The following is a 22307-nucleotide window of genomic DNA, read 5'->3' on the forward strand; positions in this document are numbered from 1 at the left end:
GCTTAACTCCATCTTCACCTGATGGTGGCTCATTTTCTGTGCTTAGGCAACAATTCCATCCACTGCCAAGTTATGGATAAGGACAGCTATATTTCCTCCCCATTGTTTATTTCTAAGATACTCACTAAGGCCTACATCCTTTGAAATAAATTAAATAGAAGTGAGAATATTCACCTAGACAAAGGCTCACAATATATACACACTTGCTGACTCACCCACTATGTAGGAAAAATTTTTTCTTGGTTTCAAGTAACAGACATGTATTTGCATTAACTTAAGAAAAGGGAGTTTGAGCCCTGGCCCGGGAGCTTAATTGGTTAGAGCACCATCCTGATACGAGTGCATAAATAGATGAACAACTAAATCGATGTTTCTCCCTCTCCCTCTCTCTCCCTCTCTCTCACTCAAAATCAATAAATAAAAATTTAAATTAAAAAAGAAAAGGGAGTTTCATGTGGCCTGGAAATGGAAAGCCATTCAGAGTATAAATGCTCAGTATCTGGCCCATACCTGTTCTTAGCAACTCTGCCCTAAATGCCTTTTCTTCACTTCATTGCTTCTTTTCGGTTGTACCATCTGCTCCCCTTAACTCTAATTAGTCCCTTACTGTCAGAACTTCAACTAACTCATGGATTCTTTCAGCTGTAACCCCCACTGCTAACATTTGCAGCGTCAGTATTTCCTATATCAGATTCCTAAAAGGAAGAACCCAGCTGACATACCTTACCGTTTTGCCAAGCTATAGGTCCAGGCAGTTGTGCTGGGAAGGAGGAGGGATCATGTAGAATTCATTATAGCCACCATAGGCTTCCTTTTCATCAGGAACTTTGAATGAAATGTTCCTCTTAGAGAAGGATTCTGGACAGACAGTCACACAGATGGACTTTAGTGATGAAGTATTTAACTCCTTCAGCTACCAGATTATCCAATGACACTCAAAATAGCTCCTAGTTCCCACATCAGCAGGAATCACCAAGAAGTACTTAAAATGTAAAGATGACAAACAATATCACGTGCTCATTTAGGGTATCTGCCCTAGCAGCGGTGGCTTTCAAATCAGACAGTACACTAGTGCTAGACTGGAAAAGTAGCAGGAGACAATTGAAGAAAAAGGAACAAAGAAACGTACCAAAGAGAAGAGGAAGAATCAAGTTGAATAAGAAGCAGAGCCAGGGACATCAAGACTAGAGGAAATACAAGCATAAAACAAAATATCCACAGGCATTCAGAGAGGACAGCCCCAAACCTCACAGCCCAGGACCCTCTCAAGCAGCCGGAGGGGTGCAAGCTAGAAGTGGGAAGCACAAGAAGATGGGCCATGTGGTCCAAGACAGACAGCCAAGCCCCCAACGGTACCTGTTGCCTCCACTGAAAATTATTTACTGAGGAAGAAGAGTGAACACTCTTTTAGAAAGTCTGTGTTATTTAAGAAACAATTCACATTTGAAAATTTTGCACATGAAGAGTTACTCTTTGTTTTTATCTGAAAAAAGGGGGTGACTTTATATAATGCCTCCTTCACATATGTATGGATATATATATACACCCACATTTACAAGTGTTGTTATGTACATACTCTATAAGTAATGTACAGCAATAAGACAGTTCAGGGGAAGAATTATTTTTAACAACTAAAACCTACACATTTTTATGAGTTCTGTCCCCTTAGTCATGATTAATTTGGGAGACTGAATACTTATTCCAAATTTGATGCTCTTGCTGAAGAAAAATTTACAGAGTTTCTACTATCTAACTGCTTTCAGAGCCTGAGGTACATTTTTCTTTTTGGTCCTTGTATTTAGTCTGTTTTTGCTGCATAACAAATAACCAAAAAAAAAAAAACCAAACCCATCTCTTGCTAGCATAAAAGGATAAGCATTTTTTTCTTGTGCATGGGTCTCCAGATGGGCAGAGACAGCTCTCCAGCCCACAGGTCAAGTACAAGGTCTTTTCCATGTGTCGTATTCTGGGGCCCAGGCCAGAGAGGCTTCACTCCATGGAGCATGGTTTTGTTTTTTTTTTCATGGTAGAAGGAGGATACTCCCAGAAGGGCAAGCAGAAACACATGATGCCCCCGAAGGCCCAGGCTTGGAAGAGCTTCCCTGCTACTTCTGTCTACATTCCACGGGCCGAAGCAAGTTAAATGGCCAAGGCCAGCTTTAGTACAGGAAGGGTTACTGCCATCGGCGGAAGGAAGGGCAGAAAGGGAACACATGCTGAAAACTGTTCAGATCCACTGTAGTATTCAAGTCTTGAGCAAGTTGTACTTCCAAAAGCTCATTTCATACGTCCGTAATTTGGGGGAGTAAATTTCCTAGCAGAAACAGTATTATTACACAGTATTTTTTAATTCTCAAGCCAGCCAGATGCTCTGTTGGAGTAGGGCAATAATAGAACTTAGCCACTTTTTCAAACCATATTCCTATAGGACATAATATATAAGACTTCGAACTTGAGATTCTCACACACCCCACGTTTGGCTAAGGATTTCTTCTTCTCTCTACCTTCTGTCCAACTTGAAGCCATCAGTATAGTTGTGGGGGCAGGGCTTCCTCCCAAATAATCCTCTAGGGAAATGTCGCTGTACCTTGAACATGTTCCCACATGTTTTGTCTTTCCTATGTTCTGGAGGTTAAATTGGCTGCTTCCTTTTCCAATGCTGCTACCTAATATTCTCCTTCTTAGAGTCTGGAAAGAGAACTCAAACCCAAGAATTTTTCCCTGGCTTCCCTGTCCTTTGAGAATTCCACCCTTCCTTGTAGAGCTTTTCTGAAGATGTTTATTGCTCTTAGAGACAGTAGAACCGTTCAACAAACGAGCTCCTTCCTCTGCTCGTCCTTTTACTCTCTGATGTCAGAAGGCACTGTGAGGAGGCTAGCTAGCATCCACGGATTTGTAGGGAGCTCAGGATAAGTAAGATTTCAGGGGACCCAAAAATTCTGAAATTATATGTAGAATTTTCCCATTGTACATGTTTTTTTTCTAGGTCAGTAGCATTCAGCAGAACTCCCTAAGAGCAGAAACGTAGACTAAATGGGAGTGGTCTGCATAGCCATGCTAATGTTAAGTCCTTAGATTACATAAAAGACAAATTCACAGACATGTCAGCTGCCTGGCTCTCTTCAGTGGACCCCACATCACAAGGAAGGAAAAGCTGGTATAACGTCTCTGCTACGAGTCAACTCCCAGGGCAGTGGATGGGTCTTACTCATGGTTAATGCTTGCCACCCACTAGGCATTCTGGAGGTGTTGGTGGAAGGAGAGGAGGGGGATTTGGAGGAACAAGATCACCTGGGGTTGATGGAGCTGAGATCAAGGAAACTTTCTGACTAATTGATTATGAATAGACAGTTTGGGAATGGAGATTGCTGCTCCACAGGTTCACCTTTTGCTCCTCTCACCTTCTGCTTGCACTTGAATTGACAGCTTGGAATAGAGTTGAGTGACTTGAATTGAATCTAATGGATTCCCTATAGGGATTCTGCTAGCCTGTAGGGCACCTTGATGGGAATTGGAAGGAAGGCATCCCCCCTGTGGTGATGCAGCCCTGGGCCAGGGTACATGGCTTGCTAGTAGATCAGGATCTCTAGTAGGATCTAGGTTGTAGCCCTTACTTGCCCCCTTCTTAATAGAGAAAGTCTTTATTTCCTGGCTTGAAATGTATTTGTTTTTTGTTGCTATCTTGTTTGGTTTTGATTGGAGGAATTTGTCAAAAATTGTTTGCTGTTTTGCTTTGGAGAGCAGTTCATTCATTACCCTTTATACCTGAACACCAGCCTGCCATTCTGCTCATTGACAAACCTTGGAGAAGAGTTCAATGTGAGGGTGAAGTCTCTGACTACAGCACTAAGTTTGCTCGCGTTAGAAAAATCACTATTTAAATAGAGTTACATGCATACTACAGTAATAATAATAATATCTTTTAAAGGACCTGAAGTGGGCTGCAGAGAAATCTGGATAGTATGAGTCCACAAGCAACCCAGAAGGGGTCGCCTTTTCCTGAGAGGCAGTTTCTACATTAAGGACATACATAAGACTAGTACTGTCTTATGACAGAAGTACATATTCTTTCTCATTATAGCTACGTCGAATTCATGGCAGTGAAAATGTATTGCATAACTATATGAGCACATTTTTTAAATGGACATGTGTTATGTCAATCAGTTTCATTTTGTTTTTCTTTATCACAGAAGTGCTTGACATTTAATCCAGCCAAAAGAATATCTGCCTACGGTGCCTTGTCTCACCCATACTTCCACGACCTGGAGAGGCGCAAGGAGAACCTGGATTCCCACCTGCCGCCCAGCCAGAACAACTCGGAGATGAATACAGCCTGAGCGCCCAGCCACTGCCTTGAGCTGTTGACCCGGAGAACAACGTTGGTGGCTGATGGGTCCTGCTGCATAAGCCGCGCAGAGCTGTTGAAGATCACTGGCTGGAGACCTGTCGGCTGCTGTCTCCTGGACGGCTCTGCTTCTCCACGGAAACCAACTGTTTACCATTTGAAATCAATGCAAGAATGATTGCAGCTTTATGTTCATTCATTTGTTTGTCTGTCTGTTTGTTTGTTTCAAAAACCTGGAAAAATTCCAGAAGAGAAGCTGCTGACCAATTGTGCTGCCATTTCATTTTTCTAATCTTGAATGCTGCCAATGTAAAGTGAGCAATCCAGGCACAGCTGAGTTATGATGTAATCTCTCTGCAGCTGCCGGAGCCTGATTTGGTACTTTTGAGTGAGCGTGTGTGAGTGAGTATGTGTGTGATTCTTGATCTCTTAAAAGTGTTACTTTCTGTAAACAGCAAGAATAATTGAATTTTAGAGACTCAGAGACCCATAAATAACAGGCATCTGTTGACTGAAGCTGATTCGCCAGAATGGGCTTCTCAAATTAGAAAGTTGAGCCTATGTCCTCAGAATTCCTCTTCCAGCCAAAAGTAGTAAATTTGTTAGTAGTAAAAGTTACACTGTCTAGATGAAGTTTTGTACACGCAGCAAAGAGAAAAAAATTCTAGAATCTTTTAAGAGACCTATTTTTTAAAGCACACATCCTATTTACTCTTCAAAAAGCGGAATTTATTCATTCTAAGTAAATTTTAACCTGTATATTACACTTTATTGTTCCTTTTGAAGAAAAAATACCCGATAAGCTCTTTCTTACCTAGCCATATAGATTTAGGGAGTATACCTCAAGTAGATAAAATTGTCCAAAAAAAATAGAGAAAGCATTTATTTCTTGGTTTTTAAATTTATTTCCTTTGTGTTGTTTCTGTTGTTTTGTTTTTGATTTTAGCAATTTGTCAGAAACTGTTTCCTGGTTTGGTTTGGAGAGTAGTTCTCTGACTAGAGGCAGGAATGCCGTTTAAGTTTTCCCCACCTATTACACTGTACTTCTTCCACAATGCACTGCCTGTCTTCAAAGCATCCGTCTTGTCCGTCCCCCAGTGCCTCCAATATATAGTGCTGCCAGTACATAGCTAATAACAGATTACTTAAGCTGTTTGCACTCTCTCTCTCTCTCTTTCAATGAACGTTTCGTAAATAGATTCAGACTATGGGTTAAGGCTGCAATTCCATGATCCTTACAGGATCTCCTACGTTCTCGCTCTAAAGCCGTCTTCCTACCTGGCGTTCAGTGTCGTTACCTAGGCAAGGAGCATAGAAGACTGGTTCTTCTGTATCACCAGCAGATAAGATTGCTTTAAACTGTTAACTGTGTTTTACGTTTTCACTGAATATATTGTCAATGTAGTGTCTAAGGGATATCTTTAACTGTTTTTTAGAAATCAGTAACTACTCTACAGGATGATCTTTCCCCCTCCCCCAGGCTATGCTCCTTCAGGTGCCTTGCGCGCGTATTCCTGCTCTCCGCAGAGCCAGCCTGACTCGGGCATTGTGAACAGCTTTACTTCTTATCTTGCCATTTTCTCTATAGTGCTTTGTATTCCATACCATCTCTGCCTTCCTGATGTGTGATTAGTGCTGTTTTGGCTCTAAGAACCACAAGACACAGAGATCAAGTATGTTTAGGGAATTTTACTGGCTTTGCCTTATGACTCACATTTTGAGTTCATGCAACAGTTAGTCATGCAACAGTTAGGGTCAGGGTTTTCAAGAATGGATGTTGCTTCGCTCAGAAGAAAATGTTGCAGCTAGTGTTTATTATATATAAAAATGTTTATGCCTAGTCAAGCCTTACTGAATTCTTCACAGCTTAATATTGTATATGACTATCTTGAACGGGAGAAAAATTAGGAGACTTTTCTCCATGAGAGCTTCTTGGGTCAGGAACCATTCATTTTTAATACATACATTGTTTAACATTGCTCTGATTCAGTAACTTGAAGAGCAGGAAAATTTGTGTAAAGCAAGAAACAGATGAGAAGACAGGCCATAAGAATGTTTTATACTTTCTTTATTGTGACACCATCATGTTTTGTCATCACTGTAAATGCTTGAGATATAGTGAATCCAGAGGGTGTAGGGCAAGGTGTATTCGAAGTCTGCCCTGGAAACGTGAGTTCTGCCTTTCCTACGATTGGGGGAAAAATACAAAGACCTTTTTGCAGACTTCTAGAAACTGAATTTTAAGACTCACCGCACTGATTCATCATGAGCTTTTTGATTAGTATCCATGGCTAGCGTGAACCTAACTAGAGTTTTTGCTTTTGCAAAAGTTTTAAGTTTGTTTGAGAAAAATGCAGCTGTCTCTAAACTGGAATTTTTTTTTTCAGTGTTCTTTAGAATTTTAAACATAAGAGCTCAACTTTTATGTCTAGCATATGCTTTGGGTGCATTTTTTTAGTAGTGTTTAAAAGGAAAACTTAAAGCACAAACATTTTGTGCTTTTAGATACTTGGCTAATTGTCCCCTGGGAGGCAGAATGAGAGGGCATCTCAGCCTCTCTGAACTTGTTACGAGTCTGTCCCCAGCTCTTCATTGTTGTGACTTGTGACACTTAAGTGATTACTTTCTTGTTTTATGTCATTTATATGAGGCTCAATGCTTCTGAAATCCAGATCCCACACAAGCACACTTGCTCTTAGGACTCTTTGAAGCATACCGTAGAATACAAAGTTACTAGACACAGCTTCTTCTTCTGTGACATATGTTTTCAAACATCTTTGCCAAAAAGCTAGGTAGATGGTTAGCTGAAAAGGTGAGACTGCTCCAGAGTTATACTGAAGTAGCTTATAGCAGTAAAAATACGGTGACAGATTTAAAACACATTTGAATTTCTTTGTAGGACAGGTCCAAGAATGGGCATGATAGTTCCACTGTGATATTCCTCCCTGGCAGCCCAGGCATTGTGGGAACTGTTGTGCAGAGTGAAGCTGTAAAAACCTAGTTTAAAAAGAGTAAAGGAGAAACCTGCCCATTTAGGCATTGTAGCAATTGTGTGGCAGAGGGTAATAAAGACCTAACCTTAGAACCTTAGAAACACAATTTCTAAGAGCTTATAAGAATCCAGTGGGTTGGAGCTACCCACTTCATCTCTCTTTTGAAGTGAATGGGAACTCAGAGAGCAAAGAACCTGTTTTGGAAGAAAGCTCTGGGCCATTCAGCCCCCTGTACTCCTGACTTTTATCTAAGGAAACACACTGTGAATGACAGACTTTTCATTCAGCCCCAGGTGACTTACTAAAAATAGTTCAAAACATTCACCTAAGAATAGAACCTTGGCCTTTTAAAGTAAAAATGAAAATTTCAGAATGTACAGGATGTTAATATCTTAGAGAAAACTTGCTCCTTATAATAGAGTGATTATAGTTTGACTCCTGAGTGTAGTACTGTCCATAATGATGAGGAAAAAAATTGTACCAAACATTTTAAATCTTAAATTATGTATTTAAGTTGAGCTTTTAACTAACTATAACTGCTTCTCCTAAAAGTAGTGCCTATAAAAGTCAGCAATGGCTTCCATTCTGGAAATTAAATCATATAAGCCTCCCAATATCACAAACATTAAAATTCTTCTCTCCAAAGAATTTCTTTTAAGTGACAGCTTGACTATTTTTATGATAAGCACAGGAGAGTGTCCCACATCTTCCAAAAGCAGGCTTTTGTTGCATACTTGGGTCTAAGGAAGCATAATGTTAAAAGTTAACAAGCCCCTGTAATTACTTCATTGTGTTAGTGTAGAGATTGGAAGATTACTTCAGAAAGAAAATATTGACATATTATAAATTCTTAAATAGTGATAGGATTCAAAAGAATGCAAACTTTACATTGTGACACATAAAAATAATGTATTTGATGAAAAGGAAGATGCTACATAATTTCTAAATCTTTGAAAACCATAAAAAAACAGCAGGCAATCGATCAAGGAAATTCTAGAGAAAACAAAGGTATTCAAAGATGGATAATTCAAGGTTAAATATATTTTGAAGGCTATATCTTTTACTAACAGATACATTGTAAGAATTTATATTGAAGTCATCTGGCAGCTAAGAACTTGATACATTCAAAAGTAAATCTGACAGAGAAGCCATTACATGCAATTACCATTCCAGAGTTTGAGCTGAGCAAACTGAACCATCTGTATTCCTTTCTCATTCCACAGACAGAAGCAACCATGTGAAGGTTATGCAAGTTTAAGAATGTTCCCTTTTTTGGAAAAGTAAATTTTATAAAAGCGTGTGTTTCCTTTGCCACCGGTATTTTTGCAAAATTTGAAACCCAAACCATTGGTCATGAGCACAGGCATTCAGTGCATTCACATACATGGTTAGGAGGGTAGCCACACATTACTTCCCCACAGGGAGAGCTTCCTGGGGCTCCCCGAAACCCATCAAGACCTGTCAGGTCCTCAGATCACTGGTAATGGTGTTTCCCTCAGAAGCAGGAGAAAGCAGTTTCTTCTCGATGCAGTTTTCAACCTAGTTTTGTTAGATACCTATATCTCAAGCATTTCTAATGTACTTTTTCAGGAAATACATAAAAAAATATTCTTTTGGCCCTTTTTTCTTTTCTGACTTTTGTAAACAACAAAATAAGGAGACTTCTGATTTTAAATCTTTTTTCTCAATTAGTTTTTTTAGTGAAGTACAAATGGGCTTTTCAAAATGATTTCTATTTCTTCGCAGTCCCAGGGAGTTAATTCAGATAAGTGAATGGACTTCCACCATCATGTCTGTTTCCTTTATACTGGTGCTCTGGCCTTCAAGAAGAAATCGAGAGCCACCTGAAAATAAATACAGACTTTTTGCACGTATCAACTTAAATTCTGTTACAATAATTGGAAGTTAATATGGTAGGAAAAAGAGGTGCAAAGACCTGTTTTAAAATTCACACTGTTCTGAGATGAGCGTTCTTGTTTTATTCCAGTATGTTCCACAAGGTGGCACCGTCGTGGCCGGGGTGGTCTGAGCTAGGCTGATGAGGTATTTCTGAATGCTTCATTCTGACTTTATTTTTCTGCACATACTTAACTCTTGCCTAGCACTTGTGTTTTTAGGCTAATAGTCTTCATATCATTCTTTAACTTAGATATTTTAGTTAGCTAGGTTCTGAACGATTGTCTGTAATTGTTCTTAAGAGATAGATAATACACTCATTTTTATCATTTAAGTGTGCAAAGAAAGCCTAGGTATTCATTTATTTAAGAGACATTTTTTGAGGTTCCTAATTACCTCACTTTTCTAGGTGCAGAAGTTTCAAAGATGGACGGGCTTATCGCTAAAATGGCCTCACTCAGTTTTGTTAGAAGTGTGCAACTCCGCCAGTGCCCCCTCCCCCCACCCCAGCACCAAACCCTCATCTGCTGCTTTCACATCCCTACGTTCCCGACCCTGAGGGCCTTCTGGCATGGATTACATTTTTAATCCCAATTTAAAATTCAGATGAGCAAAATAAGTAACATATCCGTCATTAAATAGCAAAGTAATTTTTTTTCTAAAGAATTGTCTCTGCTGAAACACAGCCCTGAAATACATATTTGTATCATCAGAAGTGTACTTCCACAAGAAATTACAATTTTTTTTTAATTTTAGCTAAACAAAGTTTTTACTTTAAAACAAAGTCTTTAATTTCTCCATTCGTGAAGTTCGTGGCAACTTTATTGTAGATACAGATACCCATATACTCATGTTTTCATTCACAGGTCTGCTCAGAGAGAGACTCATTAACCCCCAGATTTCAGTTAGTTTTAGAAGTCACTCTCCTCAGTAGTGTCACTAAAATTTAGGAGGAAGGAAACTACAGTATTTTTCAGAGTTTCCTTAGCAGAGCATAACAGAAGGCAGTTCATTCTTAAGGAGTGACGGAAACTCCATAGTGCCTGGTTAACTTTTCTAAAGAGGAACCAGCAGGCCAGTCTCAGTAATTCATACTGAGTCACAAAGTACCAGGCACAGCAGGGGCTGTCAAAAAAACGGCGTCGGCCGCATCCCTCTGCTTAAATTTTCATGGAAGCAGGTTACAGTTTAAGGCTGAACTCAAACCACGAGTTGTTATCAGTTGGGCCAGTCTGAATTCCATTTTCTCCTGTTAAAACTTCAGTCCGAAAACCTCCCCGGTGGCGTCACCGTCACCGGCCCCTTTGGCAGTGGAGTGGCAGGGGGCGGAGCTGGCTGGGACCGGCCGCAGCTCACCTGTAAGTGCTGAAACGTGTTTGGACCCGGCGGGAACCTCTCCCGAGGTCCACGTGCCCTGCTGCTGTCTCTGAGGCATCTGTTCAGCAATCTGAGGACGTAAAGTGTCCCTAGACGCAAACGGGTGTCTTGTGTGCATATATGAGCACAACGCAACTCGAAAGTTCAGGTGACTAAGAGATGCTGCTCTGTAAGAGGCTGTCAGGCATCTCTCAAGCTCTAAGCTCAGTTTTGTTTTGTTTTGTTTAGATATGTATAATTACAGGAAAGATTTTTTTTATTTTTTTATTTTCTATCATGCTACATATATGATGGCAAAAGATATGCCTGGAAAAGATGTGTTTTGAAATTTTGTTTTCTGCTTCATCCTCAGTTGGCAAAAGCTCCTAATTGTTTTGTTCCTAATTTTTTTCTTTGTCAAGTAATTAAAGGTATATAAGCAAATTATCTCATGTAGTAGAGGATTTTCCTGTTTAGAAGAACTTCTGTGTGAATTTTTTCTCTAAGCAGATAATCAACCCTTCTCTATTTTAGGAGTTTGGATTGTCAAATGTAGGTTTGTTTAAAGGGGCACATAACTACATACTACTCCAAGAACTGTGACTGTAGCACTAATCAGCAGGTATAGAGACACACAGTTACTTAATTTCTAACTCTCTGTGGTTTCTAGCCAAAATCCATTCACGTACTTAGGTTACAGTCCTAAAGATACCCTTTATACCCTCACTTGAAAGTTTCTAATTTTAAGGTTTATGAAATGCAATAATATGTATTACTTAGCAATAGTTCTGTGCTCACCAGCAACTCTGCATGTGTCCTTGAAGTCTCTGAATAATGAAAATAGACAACAGCAATATTACATTTCTTGAACCACCCCCCCAGTACATTATATATCTTCTCATTTCGGTCCTGTGTTTGCAACAATTTTTACATAACTATTATAATTCCTCACTTACTTTGCAATCATTTATTTTGCTATAACAAGTAATACATTAGTACATAGAGTGAATAGCATCAGCTACTCCCAGGCACTTAACAAGTTGGGGAATATCTATTTCAAGTTTTTCTACATTTGCATAAATTATTTCTATTATTATTCATTTATATTATTTATTTCTGTATCACACTAGTCCTGTGAAAGTGTAACTGAGGCAGACTGCATTAGGATATCCGTTTAACGTTCATTATCACGGTCTTGACAGAGTTAAGGAAATGAAAATTAGACTAAACCCCCAAATAAGCTACATGCATTTTAACATGATAGTAGAACTTCAGTCTATAGATATAGTATTTTTGTGTCTAGGTGTTTTAATTATCATTATATAAAGGAATTAAAGCAAAGGGCTTTGTAGTTGTCAAATATGCATATAATATAGTGAGGAAATACAATAAAATAAAAACTATAGCTAGAAAAGCATCATATACTGCCTTACTTTAGGTGCTCTGCCAGGTGCCCGTCGGCGTAGATGCCAGGCAGAGACAGTAGGTGCCTGGGCAGTGCCCCTTGTCTGGCCTTGAGAAGACGCTTCCCCCGCGTGACCGAGAGCCCGCGAAGGTAGTGTGTGCAGCAGTGGGAACAGGTGGTGCTGTTGAAAGGAGAGCAGTGGGAGTTTTCTGCAGAAGCAGAACTGTCATCTTGTGCCTTGAGGCTTCCAGAACGTGTTAGAGGGAGAACTCTTAAGTCTCCGTGCTTCACACAACTTGGTTTTGTACAGAAGCAATCCAGTCTGGTAATAAAAACAAGGACTGAGTGTGCAATAGTCAACAGTGGGATTTTAACAACCAGCACTTCCCCACAACCTGAAAAGCTTGTTGCATTTCTGGCATTTTAGGTTTTGATCTGAAGGTTAAATGGCAAGTGTTTGGTCTAGAAGAGCAGTATGTGTTAAGAAAAGCACAGTATCGGTTCCCGTAGAGTGCAGGTCAGACCTAGAGGGTCTTTTGGGATCATCCTTTCTGAGATGTGTAAAATGTAGCAGTGTTTCTGCATTCCTGTAGGGCCTAGTTAAAACTTTCCTCTAGGTTTCAGCAAGGATGTCACACCCAGTGAGCTTTTCTCTTTTGATTTATAATAGAAAATGTTGTAAAAGGGGGGGGGGGTCTGAATTTGGACTTCTGATTTGTTGGTTTCTGTGTTTGAAATCACAGTTCTGGAGATGCAGAGATTGTGCGTGTGCACGTCAGATATGAATCTAGACGTGGATCAGCCCAGCATCACCAGTACTCACCCATCCCCAGCATCTCCACCTCCCTCCCCCTGAGGTGCTCCCTGCCCCCATCCGGGCCAGTTCATGTGGTGCTCTCCATCCTCCTCTGCTACTCTTTGGGCATCAGGGACGTGATGAGAGATCCTCTTGGCATCACTAGTGTGCTCAGGCTTGGCTACCACCCATACTTGACCTTGGGCTGGCCATGGTCATCAAGAGAAGGTTCCTGGTGCTAGGGACAAACAACACCAATCACAAATGCCCTCTAGCATTTTTGTATATATCTTTGATTTTTAAACCAAGTCATTCTATGGAGCATTCAGTTTTGGTTGTGGTACAAAGAGAAAAACTAAGCAAGAATACAAACCACATTTCAGGCTGCTGTTTTCTGTCCATTTACAGGCTATACTTTTACTGAATTTCTTCATACTTGAAACTCATTCCGCTATTTTAATGTCAGGGTACAGACTTATAAGGGTGCATGTCCCTTAAAGGTGCAGAATTACTTGCATTCCGTTTGCTCATATTGCTCCAGATGTTCTGTTTTGGTGCTTTGGGTTCAACAGGTCAAAGAAGCAGTGTGGAAATGTACTGCCTGAAACAGTCTTACAAGAATGTTGGCAGATGGTTTGATGTTAGATTTGACTTCTGCTTCTCTCTGTACACAAGACTGAAGAGTTACCACACTGGCCTGGCAGGTTCACCTGGGTATCCTTCCTCACAGGTGCATAAACCCTGTGTTATCCCAAAGAGGGAGGGCAGCACAGCTCTATGAAGGCAGGGAATCTGCCCACGTATCCGGATCATTTAGCCTTCAGAGAAAAATGGCCTCAGGGGTAGACAAGCGCAGAATGGGGAGGACGTCTCACTCTAGCCGCCATCCCTCCACTCCATACGGAAAACTCTCCTGAGGCAAAAAAAAAAAAAAAAAAAAAATTAAAAAGCTTATCTGTAGAGTTAGCCCCTTCATGGCACCCTGAGCTGAATGATCTCGCTTCCTCCCCTATAGGTAGATGAACATACAGGTCAGTTAATCTAGACTCTTCCCACCTGAAAAAGAAAATTAAAAAGTAGGTGTTTGTGTAGTGTGAAATATGTAAGGCGCTGACCACCAAAACTTATATTAAATGTCCCACCACTAGGAATCTGTTTTTGAAAATAGCTCAAGTAAAGGATACTTTATGACCCCGGGGTTTCTGAGGTCAGAGGTTGCCATTCTAGCATGCGCCTTACTCTGAGATGTACTCGGAGAGAGGACAGAACTGCCAACAGTGACCACCGCGGCGGCCAAGGTAACATGTCAGAAAATTCAGAGGGTTACAGATCCATAATCCTTTGGAAACTGGATGTCTTACTGGGTGCTAGAATGCAAATTTAGGTATTTATTGTCAGGTAATCGAAATTTATTGTTTTTTTTTTTTAAGAATTGGTGTTAAAATGTCACTGTCCAGTTCATTGTTTTCACATATACACAAGCTAAACCGAAGCAAAAAGAAATAATCGTTTGTATATTTGTCATGCTTTTTGTATCTCTTACAGTAAGAATATTGGTAGCAAATAAAAATAATAAAACCAGCACTTACCGCTTTCTTGGAGATGAATTACTATCCCAGCTATTTTTCTTGTTACTATAATGGTAAAGGAATATACTTGCTGTGAGTAAAGCAACATATAATAAAATAAGTTTTAGCAGAATAAGTTTTAAACGTTTAAGCTTCAAATGTTTTTGAAAAGTAAATAGCAGCTCATTGAGTTTAGAACTTCAATAACAGATACTTAATAAGCTTTTCTGAGTTGACTGCACTAAACACTGAAGACCCGCAAACGAGGAAAGCATGGGCAGTGCTTTCGGAAGCTCACAGACTGAGTCTGTGAAAAAGGTTTGTGGAACCAGTTTTTGGTAACTGGAGATGAGCAAGGAGATCACGTCGGAAGTGATGCTTGAGTGGACTCACAAGCAAAGTCAATGTTTGCCAGTCACGCAAAGAAAAATATGCTGTGTGTGCAGAGGCATGCGGTTCTGAAAGAGCGGGCAGGAAGACTGCAGAGGCCACACCTGGAACGGTAGCTTTCAGACATCTGGATCGTGACCTATAGAAAAAAACATCATCTAACAGCATGACCTGGTACATGGACACACATGTACATAGAAACTTGGACTTCACAAAATGATCTATGTGTCCCACACACGTCCTCTTTTCTGTTTTATTATCCTCCACAATGAAAACACTGGCGGCAACCCACCAAACTGATTTCACAATCTTATCAATAGGCCGTGACTTCACGTTTGAAACAATTAGTCAAAGTCAGGGTAGGGTATGAGGGAGTCAGGAAGTGGTGTCACAAGAGGCTCAATATGCCACATGAGCGAATTTGGAACTACTGAAGGATTGTGAGGCGAACATCATTTCTGTTCACGTTGGCCAATTTTTGTTCAGCCGCTTGTATACTAGATGCAGATGTATCCTAGATGCAGGTTCCTGAGACACTACACAACAAACAAAAAGTGGGGGCCACCGTTGCTGGGTGATACTTATGTTCCCCTCTTTGTGTACGACATCAGGTGTTTTTAAGTTAGTCCACCAGAAGTCCCTGGGAATTTTCTCATTAAGACCTCAATTATTTTTAATAGGCCCTAAACTACATCTAAAATTTTAAAACTACATGAAACATTCAGGAGGGATAATGCAGGAAGTCAATATTTTGATCTTTTTTATTGATTTTTTTTAAGAGAAAGAGGTGAAATGAAAGGCATCAATTTGTTGTTCCACTTATTTGTGCATTCATTGGCTGATTTTTTATGTTCCCTGACCAGGGATCAAACCCACAGCATTGGTATATCAAAAGGACACTAACCAACTGAACTACTCTGCCAAGTTAAGAATTTGATCTTAATTATGAAATTTAAAGTTTGTAATATATTAAGGGGTCAAGCATAGTTACACATAATTACAAACCATAGACATCTGCAACCAGATTTGACTGGACCACTTTCTTCAAAGCAGTGCACAAAAAGATCCTCCAGTCAGTTATCTCCAGTTTTCTCTGCTCTGCCCATATAGAACCTCATCCCATTAATAGCATTTGCGGCTGATTTTCTCCTTGCAATGTCAGCCCAATTTACCCTTCCTCGTTCTCTAGGGAAGAACTCCTCACCATGGATGGGTCACAGGAGGCCCTATTTGTTCTGCAAATGCCACTGTCCTGGACAGTGGCTTAGCAGGTGGAGCAACCAGAGCATTCCACGGGATGTGGCACCAAGAGACCATCTCTTACATGTCTGGAACTGCTACCTGTTAATTCAGATCTGATGTGACCACATTTCTCCTCATGTACAGAGGGTCCTGGGGAGCCAGTCTGTGGAGAGAAGGAAATGTGCAGAGATTAGATCCAGACCCTTCTGGTTCCTGCTCCCTAGGCTATGAAACCCTCCATATCCTTATAATGAAGTATGCCTTTGGCTTTTATTTTTTCTTTCAATTTATGTAGCTCAAGTAAATTTCTATTAATTGCAGCAAAAGTCTTAATGCAGCTGGCTCCTCCTCTCTATCAGCATTGCAGCTTGGGCCCTTGCTCTGCATTGTAACTTCAAAGTAGTGAAAAGCTAAGTCAGAGTCTTGACTGGTATGTCACAGTGAGTTGGGCGTCCTCCTGCAGACTGAAAGGTCTCAGGTTCAACTCCCAGCCAGGGCAAATGCCTGGGTTGCTGGCCAGTGGGAGAGGCAACCAATCAATGTTTCTCTTCCTCTCTTTCTCCCTCCCTTCCCTTTTTTCTAAAAATAAATAAAGAAAATCTTTTTTTAAAAAAGTTAAGCCAGAGAACTGTGTCCTTATTTAAGTGTAGGTAAGAAGAAATACAGCAGAGGCTATACTTTTCAAATTGGGGTTCCCAGAAAGCTGGGGTATACAGGGGGGATACAAAGCTAGATAAACAAGGTACCTTACTCAGGCATCAATTTTACTTGAAGGAGAAAAATGTTTCTTATTAAAGAAAGATGCTATTTTTAAAATACTAAAAAAATGTGGAATAGAATGTAAAATTTAAATTTTTAAGATAATATAGCCAACTTCAAAGACATTTTATGACTTTAATAATTGCATAGGACTATACAACCAGATTCTCCTCTGATACAATTAACTCTCCTGTGGAAAATTTTGAACAGCACTGATTCAGCCAAGTGGAGACATCAGCACTTGGAATGGGGCCCATCGTTCTGAATGCTGTCCCTCCTGTGGTCTCCAGGATTCCTCACTGGAAAATGACAGCTGTTCTGACAGTGTGTTCAGAAAGCTGTGAAGGAAAGTCAGTGTACTCGTATTCACTGAGTGCCTATCACTGGTCTCAATTCTCAAAGAGCATCTGATAGGCAGAAGTGTCAAGAGGTACTGCTGCAATGGTGATGATTGATGGTAATAGACCCTCGTTGGATTTAATTGTGATACAGTTATTTAATTATGGATGCAGAAAAAATGGCACTCTCAAGATGAGAAGGGAGGCACTTAACAGTCAGTGAACCTCCGAGTGCCAGGCATTCTGGAACATTCCATACAAACTATATCTTATTTCATCAAGTCTTCTTTTTATCTCCAGGAGAGAAGTAAATGGTGGGGTCAGCTCCAAACAGTTCCGGGATAAGACTGCATATGACATGTAAGAAAGAAATACAGTTGCATGCTGTACCAAGGCTAGAGGTGCTCGAAGCGGAGTAAAAGTTCAATTTGTGTTGACCAAATGAGCGAATGAGTTTCCAGTGACCAATTTATATTTAGCTGTCAATGTAAAATGATTACATGCCCACCATGAAGCACTTAAGGAACACAAAAACTACAATGAAAAATTATTATTTGAAATTCCACCATGTAGATAAAAATCACTGCTAACATTTTGATAAGGTTTAACACCTAGCTTTACAGAGATACATGCAAGATATGTGAATATAACTTTACCCTTGGCAATGGGCTGTACACCCCATTCAATACATTGTGCTTTGAGGATTGTTTGTGACTTTACATAGAGGGCCATTGTATAAATGTACTATAATTTACATAGCCAATCCTCTGTTAGTAGGTATCTCTCCCCACCCCACTCCCAATTCTCACTATACAAAACTGCTTCCATGAGCAATACCGTGCATGCATCTGTTTGCCTGTGTCGGCAGTTTGATTGAAGTCATCTAGTCACTGGAAACTTACTCAACCTCCAGTCAAAGAATGCCTGGAGCCAGAAAGAGCCAAAAGAAACAAGGAGAAATTCTTTCCTAGAGCCTTCAAGGGGATCATGGCCGTGCGGACACCTTGATCTTAGACTTCTAGCCTCCAGAACTGTGAGAAAATAAATTTCTGTTGCTTAAGTCACCCAGTGTGTGGCAGCCCTAGCAAAATAATACAGTAATTTAATGGGGAAAGGACAATCTTTCCAACAAATGGTTCTGGAGAAACTGGATACCAACGGGAGGAAAAATGAGACTTGATCCTTATCTCCCATCATAAGAAGAAAACTAAGAGGAAATCCTTGTGACTTTGGATTAGGCAAAAAATTCTTGGAGAAGACACACATAGAAAATATTGGTAAATGGTACTTCATCAAAATGTAAAATTTTGGCTCTTTGAAAGACATTCTTAAGAAAATAAAAAGGCAAACCACAGGTTGGAAGAAAAAGATTTCAAAATATACCCTGGCAAAAGATTGGTATTCAGACAAATAATCAGTCCATTTTTTAAAATGGGAAAAAGATTTGAAATGACACTTCACCAAAGGAGGTAGATAGAAGGAAACAAGAACCTGAAAGCATGAACAGCAGCACTAGTCATTAGGGAAAAGCAAATGGAAACCTCAAGGAGATTTCACTACACACCTTCCAGAATGACTAAAATTCTTAAATTGACAACACCAAGTACTGGGGAACATGTGGAACCGAAACTCTCCCCATTGATCTCAGTAGTGCAAAATGATGTAGCCACTTTACAGAGAATTGGGGAGTTAAAGTTAAACATATATGTATAACTCAATCCAATGTGTCTATAATTTAACGTATTTAAAATTCAATGTAAATATATTCTAGCTATTTAACTTGAAAGAAATGGTAACATGTACATAGGAACCCATATATGAATATTCATACTAGTTTTGTTCATAATAAGCAAAAAACTGGAAACAATCCAAATATCCATCAAAAGGTCAATGAATAAACAAGTCATTATGTATAAATACAATGGAATACACCGAGCAATAAAAGGAGACAACTGTTGGTATACACAACATGGGTGAACCTCAAAAGTATTGTAAGTAAAACAAGTCAGACACAAAAGGCTGTCTTCTATTTGAGTCCATTTATATGGAAGTCTAGAAAAATCAAAACCGTAGTGACAAAACACAGATCAGTAGTTTCCAGGGACCAGAATACAAGGAAGGGGATTAACTTCAAAGAGGCAAAAGGGAATTTTTTAGAAAACTGAAAATGTTCTATATGTTGATTGTAGTGATGGTTACATGACTGAATACATTTGTCAAAACTCATCAAACTATACATTTTAAACTGGTAAATTTTATTATATGTAAACTATACTTCAGTAGAGCTGTGTTTTTTTTTTTTTAAATTAAAAGCATTCTCTTTCAATGCTAACAAAAGCCAACCTGAAATAATTGGCCAAAAACTTTTACAGTTTGTGAGTCACCTCAGTAGAGACACAACAAGGGGAGAATTACAGTGACACCATTACGCGCTGATTCAGTGAATCTCTCATGAATATCAGGAGTTTTCCTTTCTGAGTCATTTTACTTGGTAACTTCCACTGCCTTCGTCCATTAATAGTACTGAACCAGGGGTTTATTACAGTGAATCACTACTTGGTTTTCATAATTCAAACTCTGTTTCTAACAAATCCTCAATATGTCTTCTACAGTGAGAGATATACCTGTCTAAAGCACCAGCTAATCAGGTTTACTGGTCATTGTTTTCTCTCTATGTAGGCAAAATTACTTCCAGAAGTTACATGTTGAGTGTGGAGTTAGAGAAAGGGGAGTTGATTAGCTGAGCAATCTCTCACAAAATAATATAAGTCAGAAAAGAAAGGATACTGTGAAAAATAAAAATTCCTATGCCCAACCTTCTCAACCCACTAGTACTATGATGAAGTAACCAGCACTAAGGTTTTATTGAGTAAATGTTTCAGAACATTTTCTGGACATATTCAAGCATATATATGTAATAATTTGAACCACGTGAAACTGCTATTATAGGTTAGAGATTGCTGATTATCAATAATTTCATATAGTTCAACCAATATATCCTACTATTAATGTGCATGCTCTCACTCTGTACAGTGTTCTATAATTCTCTCTTGATAATGTAAAGTGGCCATTTTTCCATATCAACACATACATAACTTTCTAAATGTCTGGACAGGTTGTCATTGCACAGTTGTACCACACTTTATTTAACCAGTTCCCTTGTGGTGGATATTGAACTTGTTTCCTGTCTTTTGTTCTCTTGGTTAATATAGTTGAATGATGAAAATGGCTATTGTCTTCAAACATGAAAACGCTATGCTACCATCTCCAGTTTAGGGATGTGCCTACCCAACGAACAGACACTTGGGTTTGTGGGTTGGGTTTCTGTGTCTCTCTCTCCTGTTAAAATTTTTAAATACCCACACGACAACAATGAAAACTATGTGAAATTCAATCAACTATATTATTAAATTTGGATACAGACTCAAGTTCATCTTTAATGTTAAAGATGCCAACTAAGTTAAAATCCTTGAATGCTCTTCCAGTTGAAAATCCCTTCCCCGATTATTATTAATATTACTGTCACTGTTTAAAGTTTTTCTTTTATCAATGCTCGTATTACTCCCTTCTTCAAAAAGTTTTGCCTGCAGAATAAATGAAACTTGACACTCAAGACCCTCAGCCTCCAGCTCTAGTGTACCTTTCCAGCATTGTGTCCCCTCTACCACACCTGGTCCATGTTGCCACATCTCACTCCCTCACCTTTCCTTTTACTGAAGCTACTCCCCCTGCTTGGAATGTCCTTCCCCCTTAGCTCCTCAGTGGGGATTCTGCCCACCCTCATAGTTCACCTGTAATGCCACTTCTCGTGCCAGCTTTTCTTCACCCCTCCAAAGTCAGCATGATGTTGTAAGGAAAAACGTGCTTTCAAGTTTGTCATACCTGTGTTTGAATCCCCAGCTTCTCCACTCTCTAGCTATGGGAACTGGGGCAAATTACTTGGTTTCTCCTAGCCTCAGTTTTTCTCATCCGAAAATTGGAATATAATCACTTGGTTATGCCTAGCACATTTGGGAGGACGGGTACGTCCGTAGCTAGAAGGAAAATGTGTTCATACATGTATAGAGCATGTTTAAAGCATTTCTTTATTCTTCTGATTGAGCCACTCTGAGTTATATCTTGAGAAGGCTAGAACTGATCCAGTCTTTATGAAGTCCACTCAGATAAGCTCCCAATGGCTTTAGCATTCTTCATTGTTTCTACATGTTCCTCAGTCATTTTCCTATTTCTTTGTCCTCACCTGGGATCCCTGCTCCATCTGGGAGGACGTGTACATTGCCAGAGGGGGGAGACATCTACAGAAAATACAAACCCTTTTGTAGATTTATAGCATTAGTATATTTTTTAAAATTTCTGTATAATCAGCCAAAGGAAGTGAAAGGTGAACAAGAGGGAAAACACTATATTCTCCCACAGGTATTATCAAGCTCATGTTGAAGTGTTAGAAATAATATTTGTAAAGTGCCTGGAATATTAAAAAGAAAACTATAACTGAGCCATGAAAAAAAAACAAAACTTGTCACAGATTCTTCTCTTCTTGTGCATACCGAGAAGCCTGTCTGGTCAGAGAGCTCCCCAGATCAAGTTATGGAAGAAGAGGAGAAACGAAGGACTGGGAAGGTCTAATTAACATTTAAAAGCAAAGTGGGTTTCTCGGGAGAATGAATGCTTAGTGGGGAGTAGAACAACTAACAGCTGCATTTGAGAGAGTTTGGGAAATATTGAAAGAGAAAATGGGAGTTGGGAGCATCTGTTGTGCATGCAGTGCAGCATGAGAAAGGGAGGGAGGGAGACAAACCAGGAAAGACGATTTTAAGGATTTTTCTTGTATGTAATGAGTATAAGCCCATTTTGCCATTTTCCAAAGGTCCAGAAAATGTCCATATTAACTGTCAGTTACTTTCTAATGACACTGCTGAGATGGGCACAGAAGGCTCACCTTTACCCAGGTCTGTAAGTACTCTGGAGCCCCTATCCCCTCCCTTGCAGTTTCAGCTCTGTACTGACAATGTTATGACCCGCCACGCAGTCAAGCTGGCCCTGTGAAGTCGTATCTTCCCTACCAGGTTATATACAGACCCCTGGAAGGTAGGGATTGTGTCGTAATCATCTTTGTGTCTTGCCCGGGATCCAGTTTCCCATCACCTAATTAGTGAATTGCAAAGTTCAAAATCAGTGTGAAATGAATGTGTGGGTGATGGATTAATGGAAATGAACTT

The 22307-nt window shown here is 39.7% G+C and overlaps 1 protein-coding gene across 1 annotated transcript in view; it reads left to right on the top strand.

Annotated features, from left to right (window-relative positions):
• CDK6 (cyclin dependent kinase 6) overlaps nucleotides 1-14372 on the top strand; it is a 165012-nt gene extending 150640 nt beyond the window's left edge. Inside the window, exon 7 of the mRNA XM_036010266.1 lies at nucleotides 4191-14372. Coding sequence (XP_035866159.1) covers nucleotides 4191-4337 — 147 coding nt within the window. The 3' untranslated portion in view covers nucleotides 4338-14372. The remainder of the gene's footprint in view (nucleotides 1-4190) is intronic.
• The last annotated feature ends 7935 nt before the right edge of the window (nucleotides 14373-22307 follow it).

This window comes from Phyllostomus discolor, chromosome 10, assembly GCF_004126475.2.
Source record: "Phyllostomus discolor isolate MPI-MPIP mPhyDis1 chromosome 10, mPhyDis1.pri.v3, whole genome shotgun sequence".
Taxonomy (NCBI): domain Eukaryota; kingdom Metazoa; phylum Chordata; class Mammalia; order Chiroptera; family Phyllostomidae; genus Phyllostomus; species Phyllostomus discolor.